This window comes from Anguilla anguilla, chromosome 3 (genome assembly GCF_013347855.1).
Source record: "Anguilla anguilla isolate fAngAng1 chromosome 3, fAngAng1.pri, whole genome shotgun sequence".
Lineage (NCBI taxonomy): Eukaryota > Metazoa > Chordata > Actinopteri > Anguilliformes > Anguillidae > Anguilla > Anguilla anguilla.
Window position 1 is genome coordinate 21,600,257 of NC_049203.1, and position 11,390 is coordinate 21,611,646.

General features: G+C 48.7%; 1 protein-coding gene across 2 annotated transcripts in view; it reads left to right on the forward strand.

The window, feature by feature from the left end:
• The window catches only part of ptpn4a (protein tyrosine phosphatase non-receptor type 4a), an 80,043-nt gene extending 69,171 nt beyond the window's left edge, over nt 1–10,872 (forward strand). For both annotated transcript variants that reach the window (XM_035409106.1, XM_035409105.1), the window contains exons 19-27: nt 399–555; nt 2,585–2,751; nt 4,218–4,308; nt 4,392–4,453; nt 5,393–5,539; nt 5,726–5,854; nt 6,210–6,358; nt 8,391–8,526; nt 9,804–10,872. In XM_035409106.1, coding sequence (XP_035264997.1) covers nt 399–555; nt 2,585–2,751; nt 4,218–4,308; nt 4,392–4,453; nt 5,393–5,539; nt 5,726–5,854; nt 6,210–6,358; nt 8,391–8,526; nt 9,804–9,890 — 1,125 coding nt within the window. In that variant the 3' untranslated portion in view covers nt 9,891–10,872. The remainder of the gene's footprint in view (nt 1–398; nt 556–2,584; nt 2,752–4,217; nt 4,309–4,391; nt 4,454–5,392; nt 5,540–5,725; nt 5,855–6,209; nt 6,359–8,390; nt 8,527–9,803) is intronic.
• The last annotated feature ends 518 nt before the right edge of the window (nt 10,873–11,390 follow it).

Here is an 11,390-nt window from a genome sequence, read left to right on the forward strand (position 1 = left end):
GAGAGTGTGCATGTGTCTGTGCGTGTGTGTGTGTGTGTGTGTGTGTGTGTGTGTGTGTGTGTGTGTGTGTGTGTGTGTGTGTGTGTGTGTGTGTGTGTGTGTGTGTGTGTGTATGAGTGAGAGTGTGTGATTGAGAGTGTGCATGTATGCACGTGTATGTTTGTCAGTGTGATACTCTGGCTGGTTGAGAGTTGGTGGCACTCATTGGTCTCCTGGTAGTGTGGCGTTCAGGCCCTGCATTATATCAGAGATAAAGGGCTTCAGGCGGTCTGTGGTTTTCAGAGTGTAGCCATGCATTTTAAATAGAGGCATATTAGGGTGTTATTAGATGGTGTACTGCAGCTGGGGTCTTCTGTGCGGCGCCGTGGTAACTCTCACTGTTCTGACTCCGCCCCCAGGCTGACCTGTGCGTGCCTCGTCTGAACGAGGGGGACCAGGTGGTGCTGATCAATGGCCGGGACATCTCGGAGCACACCCACGACCAGGTGGTCATGTTCATCAAGGCCAGCTGCGAGAGCCACTCCGGGGAGCTCATCCTGCTGGTCCGGCCCAATGGTGAGGGCCCTGCGCGCCAGGCCACGCCCACAGGCCAGGCCACGCCCATACGCCAGGCAGTGCCTGTGCAGCAGACCCCATCCACACGCAAAACCCCACCCATATGCCAGGCTCTGTCACTGCTTCAAGCCACGCCTATACTCCAGGCCCTGCCCATATGACAGTCCCTGCTCAGGCACAAGACCCCCACCCACTTGCCACACTCCTCTTTCAAGAGCTTCTGTATTTTTCTTGTAGCTTGTTGCCCATGACTTTTCACAATACTGTAGGCATGGTCTAATAAAGGCACTATATAACATCAATATAACCTCCTTCGATTTATACTCGGTGCTTTTTGCTGCGTGTCCCAGCATCCTTTTGGCCTTTGTAGCGCTCTAGCATAATGCATAATCCCTGATTTACTGCTTCTTCCTGTTGACATACTTTTAGTGAAACAATAGCCTCTCATCTCTTCCAATAGTGTGAAAAGATTGCTTGGTTAGCTGGAAATCTAGCCTAGCCTCTCATCCATGGGGAAGGTTATTGAGCGTACCTGTCCAAGAGCGAGGATAGAGATTTGTCTTTTCGGGGGGTTGCAGCTTCTTATTTCCTGCAGCAAAGTCTACACCTCACAGCCCTTTCTCTCTGACCGCCTTTATCTGCAGGCAATGGCGCTCTTCTCCACCACGGCTCTGTCAGACAATGCGAATGTGAATTTTTCCTCGAAATAGGAGAAATTTGCTTTTCAAATCGTTAAAGTTAACATTTGAATGTGTAATTGTTTTATGTGCGTGCCATGTGACGGAAAGCGCATTTTCTACTGAGGATGGCTCTTTCCTGACCTTTTTACCCCTGGTACATGGCCAATCAGGTTTTGAATTTTTGGAAGCACCACGGCTAATTGGTGTTCTGCGGCAAGAGGCGATGACGTGTGGAAAGAAAGTGCCACCAGCCACACACGTTGGTTTGGGGGGGGGGGGGGGGGGGGGGGGGGGGGGCGGGGGGAGGAGATAGGGTGACATTTTCATATGAAACAACTGCTAGGCTATCTAGCATGGTTGCGAGACTTCGCATTTGTCTAGGAGTCCAGGTGTTCCAGCAGCGTGAGGTGAAAGCTACGCTTGTGCCACCGGCTGACCAGAATCCTCTGCTGCGGTGCAGATCCGCTGCGCAGCCAGCGCAGAAACACCTGGGCGTTCCTGCCCAATCTGCTCAGGCGGAGCGCGCGTTTACCTCAGCGGGGAACGTCGCACTGACTCGCGGCGCCCGTCTCTAGCCAAGCAGAGCGTCTTGGTCTTCTGCCAAGTGATCTCTGATGGGACGGTGCCGCTCACACAGGCAGCCCGACTGAAACTGAGCTGTTTTTCAATTGTTCATCGCAGCAATGGCGTAATATGTAACCCAGGTCATTACAGAATTAGAATGTCGTGGTAAATAGAAAATGAAGGGTTTAATTGTTGGGTTAGAAGTCGTCGTCCTGACTGTATTTATGTTACGACATGGAAATTATATATATGTTTTTTTTTTTTTTTTACTTTAGTTTGCTGTTAAAACGTATAATATTGTCAGTCAGTTTACCTAGTAACTAAGGGTTAACAAACCCTGCTTAGTTTTGTCACTATTCATCAACAATTTAAAATCCAAGTGGAAATGTTAGCTTCCTTCGCCTTTGAGCCGGTCTTGCACCCCCTTATGGACAAAACGCTCATCACAGGAAGCACCTAAAAGTGTGCTTACGCGGTTATTGTGCAAATTTAGCAATAGATATTCAAATATAATCAGGTCTATTTTTTGGAATGCGATATTCAATGTTTGCTTTTTTTTTCTTGGTCCAGCTGAAGGCTCTAATCTGTACATTGTTCTCGTCCCCTCTCCTCTGGAGTCGCTTTTACCGTTTTACCATCAAGCCCACGTGTCAGTTTCTGTGGCGGCTCGTAGCCTTCGCTGCTGCTTACTTTTAAATTAGCCTCCTGTCTTTAGAATTTTCCAGTCTTGGTTTCGGCTGCCTCAACCCATTCCGTCCCATTTCTTTTTTTGGGGGGACCTGCAGCCATCTACGACGTGGTGGAGGAGAAGCTGGAGACGGAGCCGGACTTCCAGTACATCCCGGAGAAGTCCCCGGTGGACCCGTCCCAGCTGGACGAGGACGCCTGGAGGGGGGCCATGCAGCAGCTGAAGGAGGGTCTGAGCAGCGGCGGGCTTCTGGCTCAGTTTGACGTGAGTCTGAAGCCCCCCCCGCCCAGCCCCCCCCCCCCCCCCAGCACCCACCCACACACACACACAACCACGTGGACAACAGCAGACCCTTAACTGGCACGCCAGTGTCACTGAGACCGCTGTACCCACAATGCTCTCATAACCCCACAACGAGACAGAACTGGTTCGGTCAGGACAGCTCAGTCTGAATGCGTTTGGTTTAGTGACTGCCGACTCCTTTGACCTCCCATAGCACCGGCAGTCCTCCACGACTGGAGTAGCGTGGTCTTGTAGGCAGTTTACCCCTTTTGACTAAATTTGAGTAGATTTGTGTCAGGATTATATATCCTCTACACCACTGTGGCCCTCTTTCATTTTAAAGCTATTATTTTTGAACCAGTCATCATCAAGGTAATTAAAGGATAGCCCTCATTTTCAACTGTAAAAATCTGCATTTGGTTAATGCTGCATTTTGGTCTCAGTTGATTTAAAATAGTCTCTTTTCAGTGACTGTTCGCATCCAATGCTCAGTCAGAATCGCTGCTTATTGACTGTAAAAGGTTATGTCTTTGTGAAATCCTATTACTTCCTGTTATTCTCTCAGCAGCCTCGACAGCTTCCTGTTTGCTTCCCCTCGATATGCTATTAGAGAGAGAGGTTGTGGTTTAGAGTATGTACAGGAAAGGGCTGAGGAGATCTCAGCCAGACTACGCCTGTATAGTGTGTGTGTGTGTGTGTGTTTGCAGAAAAGTCAGACTCCATAATTATATCTAATATAGTTGTTCTGGGAGCAAATTATAGCTGTGCTAAATTAAATTGGTAGATTATGCAGTATTGTAATTCCTCACTCAGCTGCCGTGGGACCTTAGGTGGGGTTTTTATGCAAAAATAAAATAAAACAGGATAATTAAGTAATTCACATTAGATGCAAAGATGCAAGCTCGGTAAATGAGCTGACATTACTCTGTTCAGCATTTTGTCATCGAAATGACTGAATCCAGCATTTTAATCCCCTCAAACATACAACCGAGCACTACTTCATTTGCATCGGTTGTGCAATTCTTTAGTTTGTAGAAGGCTAGTAGTATTAGTATTGCATTAATGGGTGCTGCACTTGGTTAAATATAGTATCATAGCTGAACTCTGGAGACTTTGTAGTTGTGATTCCATGCAATAATCTTGCATAATGGGTACCTTAGAAAGCAATGCATCGTGCTTAATCAAAATGGAACCATCAGTTAGGTGAAAAGAAGCAAAAATGGTTCCACCCAGAGGCTGTCTAAATCATATGATCTAGGGCCATGCAAGATTACAATCTGAAATTTCTGAAATGCAATCCCAGCAGATAAACAAGAGGGCCTAACGTGTGATAGGGAAGGGGTGTGTCAGATGCATGACACATTTGTGTTCGTGTTATACTTAAAGAAACATTTGTTTGTGAATCGATAAACATTACTGGTGTTTTTTGGGTTTTTTTCTTTTTGCAGCAACTGTACCGGAAAAGGCCTGGAATGACCATGTCGTGTGCCAAATTACCTCAGAACATTTCCAAAAACCGATACAGAGACATCTCACCTTGTGAGTAGATCCCCACCTGCTTCTTGTCCTTTCGCTGGATGCGCAGCGGTCTCTGATGCGTGGACTCCTGTTTCTTCTTGCAGATGACGCAACGCGTGTTATTTTGAAGGGCGCGGACGACTACATCAATGCAAATTACATCAATGTGAGCAGACGTGCTCTTCATTTTCATATCTCTCCACTCAAGTGGCTTTAGCAGATCAAGATGAACATACGCACACCCACATGCATGCTCCCACATGCACACACACATATGTATGCATGCTCCCGTACGCACACACACAAACACACCCACATGCATGCTCCCACATGCACACACACATATGTATGCATGCTCCCGTACGCACACACACACACACACCCACATGCATGCCCCCACATGCACACACACATATGTATGCATGCTCCCACACACACACACACAAACACACCCACATGCATGCTCCCACACACACACACACACACACAAACACACCCACATGCATGCTCCCACACACACACACACATAAGCATGCATGCTCCCGCACGCACACACACACACACACACACACACACACACACAAACACACCCACATGCATGCTCCCACATGCACACACACATATGTATGCATACTCGCGTACGCGCACACACACAGACACACACACACACACCATCATGCATGCCCCCACATGCACACACACACATGCACCCACATGCATGCCCCCACATGCACACACACACACACACCCACATGCACACACTCACATGCATGCTCCCACACGCACACACACACTCATGCATGCTCCCACACGCACACACACACTCATGCATGTTCCCACATGCGCGCACACACACACACACATAATCATGCATGCACCCGCACGCACACACACACACACACACACACACACACACACACACAAACACACACACACGCATGCATACTCCCACATGCGCGCGCACACACACACACACACACACACACACACACACACACACACGCATGCATACTCCCACATGCGCGCACACACACACACACACACACACACACATATGCAAGGTCACCTTGCCACCTGTCTCACGTCTGACTTTGTCCCCCCTCAGATGGAGATCCCTGCTTCCAGCCTGATTAACCGCTACATCGCCTGCCAGGGGCCACTGCCCAACACCTGCCCAGACTTCTGGCAGATGACCTGGGAGCAGGGCTCCTCCATGGTGGTCATGCTCACCACCCAAGTGGAGCGAGGACGGGTATGACGCACCCTCCCCCCTCCGCCCCCCCCCCAGTCCACAGTAGTCTAACAACTTGCTTACTGAAGGGACTGAGGTTGATTGGCTCATTTAAAGCGCACTGAAGGAGGCGTTTCTGTGTCATATTATCGGCTGCTCCCTCTCTTCAAAAACGTAGCTGATGCAGGTGTTGCCGTCGTTCCCCAGGTGAAGTGTCATCAGTACTGGCCCAACCCCTCGGTCACTTGCACCTACGGAAACTTCCAGGTGGCCTGTCTGTCTGAAGAAGGGAACTCTGCATTTCTCGTCAGGGACATGACTCTGACCAACCTGGAAGTGAGTTTAAAAACCCGCTTGAATATTCCCTACAGTTTACCCTGATGACTGCTGATAAAATCTCACCAGTCTGTGGGCTGTATCGTGTAGCTTGCGTGCACCGATTGTGTTCCCCTGGCATTCGACTGAGTTGCTTTGGAGCGGTAGGCCGTTACCATGGCGATTGTGACTATTAGAGCAGAGGCCTGACTGTGTTACCATGGTGAAGTTCTCAGAGTTGTCATGGTGACCGTGCTTTGCAGTAGTGCGGAATGCACAGACTGCCTGTTCCCTATGGTGACACCGACCGTGGTGCTCAGTGTTTGTTTCCGTGGAAACGCGCACTAACGGGGATGGGGGTGGGGTGCTTTTGCAGACCACGGAGAGCCGGCAGCTGACCCAGATCCAGTACCTGGCGTGGCCCGACCACGGAGTGCCGGACGACTCCACCGACTTCCTGGATTTCGTCAGCCTGGTGCGCGGCAAGAGGGCCGGCAAGGATGAGCCGGTGGTGGTACACTGCAGGTAGGGCTTACTCTATTGGTGGTACACTGCAGGTAGGGTTTGCACTATTGGTGGTACACTGCAGGTAGGGTTTACTCTATTGGTGGTACACTGCAGGTAGGGTTTGCACTATTGGTGGTACACTGCAGGTAGGGTTTACTCTATTGGTGGTACACTGCAGGTAGGGTTTGCACTATTGGTGGTACACTGCAGGTAGGGTTTACTCTATTGGTGGTACACTGCAGGTAGGGTTTACTCTATTGGTGGTACACTGCAGGTAGGGTTTACTCTATTGGTGGTACACTGCAGGTAGGGTTTACTCTATTGGTGGTACACTGCAGGTAGGGTTTGTACTATTGGTGGTACACTGCAGGTAGGGTTTACTCTATTGGTGATACACTGCAGGTAGGGTTTGCACTATTGGTGGTACACTGCAGGTAGGGTTTACTCTATTGGTGGTACACTGCAGGTAGGGTTTGCACTATTGGTGGTACACTGCAGGTAGGGTTTACTCTATTGGTGGTACACTGCAGGTAGGGTTTGCACTATTGGTGGTACACTACAGGTAGGGTTTACTCTATTGGTGGTACACTGCAGGTAGGGTTTACTCTATTGGTGATACACTGCAGGTAGGGTTTGCACTATTGGTGGTACACTGCAGATAGGGTTTGCACTATTGGTGGTACACTGCAGGTAGGGTTTACTCCAGTTGTGGTACACTGCAGGTAGGGTTTATTCTGTTGGTGGTACACTGCAGGTAGTACTCCAGATGTTCTGCTGTCTGAGCGGGCTTCTGATGCAATAATTCTGCATATCCCTGCTCCCTGTTTGGTCCCAAACCTGGCGTGTCTATACTTCAAGGTCTTTTAGGTTTCATAATTTATTTTGTCAAATATTTTGTGCTTTTTCAGTGGTTACTTCATCTTGATCCATGAGTGATTAAAAAAATATGATTTTAAAGATTTTTAACTTATAGTACTACTCATAGTGTCTTTAATAAACATAAATAATACCAGTTAAAACACAGACTGTGCGTTGTTCAAAGCACAAATCTAACCGGAAAGTGAATTGCCACGTTTGCCTCTATTTTGGAATATTTGCCCCAGTACACAAAAATATTGACCTGAATAGAAATACTGTCTCAAAGGCACTTTAGAAAGAGACATGAAAACATCTTAAAAAAAAGATTAAATTTTCATAGTCGTGGACAGGGTGGAGCAGGGCTGATGTACTCTGATGTAAATGTGCTGTGAGTACAGTAAACGTGTGAGGGAACCATCAGTTTGTGGCTGAAAGCGTCAGCTATTTAAAGAGCGGGAGCGTTTCAGAGCCGCGGGCGCGGCCTAGCCTAGCCGGCCGGGCTCTTTGAGCACAGTCTGCACGAGGGCGCTGTCACAGCGGAGAGGGGCGGTGTCTTCGGTCACCGTGGCAACCCAGACGCACGCGCGCTTTACTGTAAACGAAGCGCGAAGAGTTCTCCCCTCTGCGTCTTCAGCTGGGGCGGTGTGGGCTCTGTCTGAGTCTGTCTGCGCAGTCCCTTTACTGCGCACTTTGTAGAAAAGTGTTTTTGTCTTCCTTTTTTTTTTTTATATGAAATTGTCAGCCTGTGAGTCAGAGATGACCTAAGGTGACCTGCAGTAAACGTCCGTTCTGTTTAAAGGCGGTCTGTGTTCGGCTCAAATGCTCGGCTGCAGTCAGCAGATCGAAGGGTTTATTGACTCAGAAGGATCTTTGGATTTAGGATTTCTCTAAAAACACGCGAGTGAACAGGAAGGGGAAAACAGCAGCGTGTTATTAGAAGGAAGGAGCCTTTTCGTAGTGTAATTCTGTGAGTGGTGTTCGAGAGGAGTATTGAAATGATGCTGTTCCTCTTGAGTTAATGTCCTTCATTCTCCTTTTGGTAGGACCCCCCCCACCCCCCCACCTGCTAGTGCAAAACCTGACCCTCAGCTTCCCCCCCCTTCCCGTGCACGCTGAGCAGAACGCGGCCTATAACAGCCTATGCTCTCTCTCTCTCTCTCTCTCTCTCTCTCTCTCTCCTTGTGTCTCCCAGCGCCGGGATTGGCCGGACCGGAGTGCTGATCACCATGGAAACAGCAATGTGTTTGATTGAATGCAATCAGCCCGTGTACCCGTTGGACATCGTGAGGACGATGCGAGACCAGAGGGCCATGATGATTCAGACCCCCGTGAGTGCTCCTCTTCCTCCTCTTTCGGTCTGCCTTCCTCGCTCCGGACGTCCTTTGTTGGGGGGGGGCGGGTAAGAAAAATCCTAAATGGGAAATTGGCCACATGTCATCAGATCGTTTACTAAACACAGTGAATGATCTTTGCGTTGATGTTGCGATACGATGTTAGTTTGAATGATGTTCAGCTTGTGGCGTAGCAGTTTGGGTGGAGTTTTTTACGGTTTAAAATCCGCCCGCGGCGCTTCCTGCGAGCGGCTCTCCTACGTTCGCTCTCCTCCCGATTTGTGCGCGGAGCGTGTGGAAAGAAGCCTTGCAGGAGTGCTGCGTTGGGTTTAGCATTTCCACAATGCGTAATGCACATTGACAAGCGCCTCTGCGTGAACGCCATTGTGCCTAAGACTTAGGATCCCGTTGGCTGGCTGACTGTGATACTGTCGGTTGGCTGTTTTCAGTGTGCAGGGATGTGATCCAGCGTAAATTTAGCCGAAACAAAAAAACCTCAAGCATCCGTTCCGCCGTGCTTTTAGTAGGACAGGTAACCAAAAATGTTATTTCAGCAAATGAACATAAATATCAGGATTAAAATATGAGTTTAACTCTAAACAAACATCCTGTGGCTAGACATTGCCCTTAACTTTAGCTTAATTCCATATAAACTGTATATATACAGACAACTTTAGGGACTTTAAAAATGAATGTTTTTCCTGACATTTGGTCAATAATAAGATAATGACCTGGAGCTGAAAGCAGATACAACCGCAGCGAAGCTTTCTGTTATTTGGGTTTCTCCAGTTCTGGGCCTCTGGTCCGACTGGCTCTTCCTTTATGACCCTTTGCCCGTTAATTCTAGCTGACAGGCCGGTCAAGTATTTTCCAGAAGTTCTAGACGAATTAGACCATGTGACATTATAGTCTCAAATGACTGGTCAGCGCTTTAAAGGGCTTTTTGACGATTGACATTTCTGGCTCCAACCAGGCAAAGGATGACCAGTCATTGCACAGAGTTTATGTGGCACATAATGGTGCCGAACACTTATGATGTAATATAAACAGTGACCGGGCACTGGGGTCGCTTAGAATGATGGACAGCGGTAACAACAGTAACAGTGTTGATTGAGGAATTATGACCTTTAAAGACGCAATTCCCTTTGCCGATCTTTGAGGCAGTGGCTTCGTAAATCCTGATAGTTTTTCCACCCCCTCTGCATCCTAACCAGCGTGCGAATCTCCGCGGCGTGACCTCTGTGTGTGTGTGTGTGTGTGTGTGTGTCTTTCAGAGCCAGTACAGGTTTGTGTGCGAAGCCATCCTGAAGGTGTACGAGGAAGGCCTGGTGAAGCCCCTGAAGTCCGCCCTGTACGAGTAGAGACCGGGAAGCACGGCGACTCCCGCGACCGCGACGGGCGGGAAGACGGGGGCTTCGAGGCCGCCGGGCCTGGACTTCGGGACGACCGCGTCCGGGCGTCGCCACGCCACGCCACGCCACGTCACAGCCCCGCCCCGTCGTCGTCGTCCTCCTCTCCTCCTCTCTCCCGCCACTCGCCAACGGGACGCCGAGCGGAATCTTAAGGAGCTTCCGACGTTTCGGAGAGAACCGCACTGCTGCACTTTATGTTGACGAGAAAAAAAAAAAAAGAAAGAAACTAAAAGATGCATTCAAAAACGGAAAGAAAGAAAAAAATCCATCGATGACAAAACGAATAGGAACTGGTTAGGGGGACAGCTTGTGTTCAGGGTCAAGAGAAGTGTGAAAACAGAGATTGCTGTAGTGCCATAACTAAGAAGGGCAGACCTTCACAGTCAAAAACGTTTCTGATTCTTTCCAGTTGCCCAACCCCCCCCCTCCTCCGGTTTCGGTTTCCACACAGATCCACGAGACGGACATGGTCCTTCGCCCGCGTGGTCCACCTCAGTGAACAGCAGCTCTTTTTAAAGCGTATTTATTGTTTTAGGTTCATGTTAATGTCTATGCCCCCCCTGTGTTGACTATGGATTCCGTTTCTGTCATCTAGGTGTCCCTCCGCAACAGAATTTCTTAAGTTAGTGATGATCCTGGCGGTGTTGTTTTTAATGGAGGATCCCGCTTGCTCTCTTTTGAACGGCACTTCCGTGGTAGACCGGTACTGTAGAGCGCTTTGAGTGGCGCGTGCTGTTAATCAGTGTCCTCTCTCTCAGTGGGCTCTCAGAGATCCCTCTCGCCGTCGGCAGTGCTCGCTCTGCTCGAATCGGGTGAACGTTCTGCCTGTCTCTGTGCATTTTTCCTTCTTAAGTGTGTCTGTGGTTCCAAACTCCCAAGATGTCTGGTGCAGGAGACACTAGTTGCTCGCTGTATCGAAGCCTCTTGCATTAGAGAACAAAACCTAACTCATCAGTGTGAATTCCCCTTTAAAGTGTTTTCTCTCTTTGATTTCTTGTTGTTTTCCACACGTTAAAACAGAACGCGAGCTTGCAAAAACGAGCGTTTCCTGTTTAGACCGATAATAATTTGTTTAGGCCAATAACATTTTTGTAAGGTACTCAGAGCAAGTGACTGGGTTTTTGGTACAGATGACTGAGGTTTTAGGTACAGATGAATGAGCTTTGGGTTACAGGCCAATGACATTCGGGTACAGGTCAATGAGGTACAAGTGACTGCGGTTCGGCATTCACGCCGAGCTCTTTGCAGTGATGCTAACACCACTGAGCTTGACATAGAATTTGTACTCCAAGTAGTTGAACTGTGTTCTTGTTGCCGTTAGGTTTTAAGTGAGGTTTTTGTACTTGTCATATTGTTTCTGCTTTCTTTTTTTTTCTTTGGTTTTTTTTTTTTGGTGGGGTGGGTGGGTGGGGCACGTTCTAGTCGATCACATTTCCCGCAAAGTCTGTG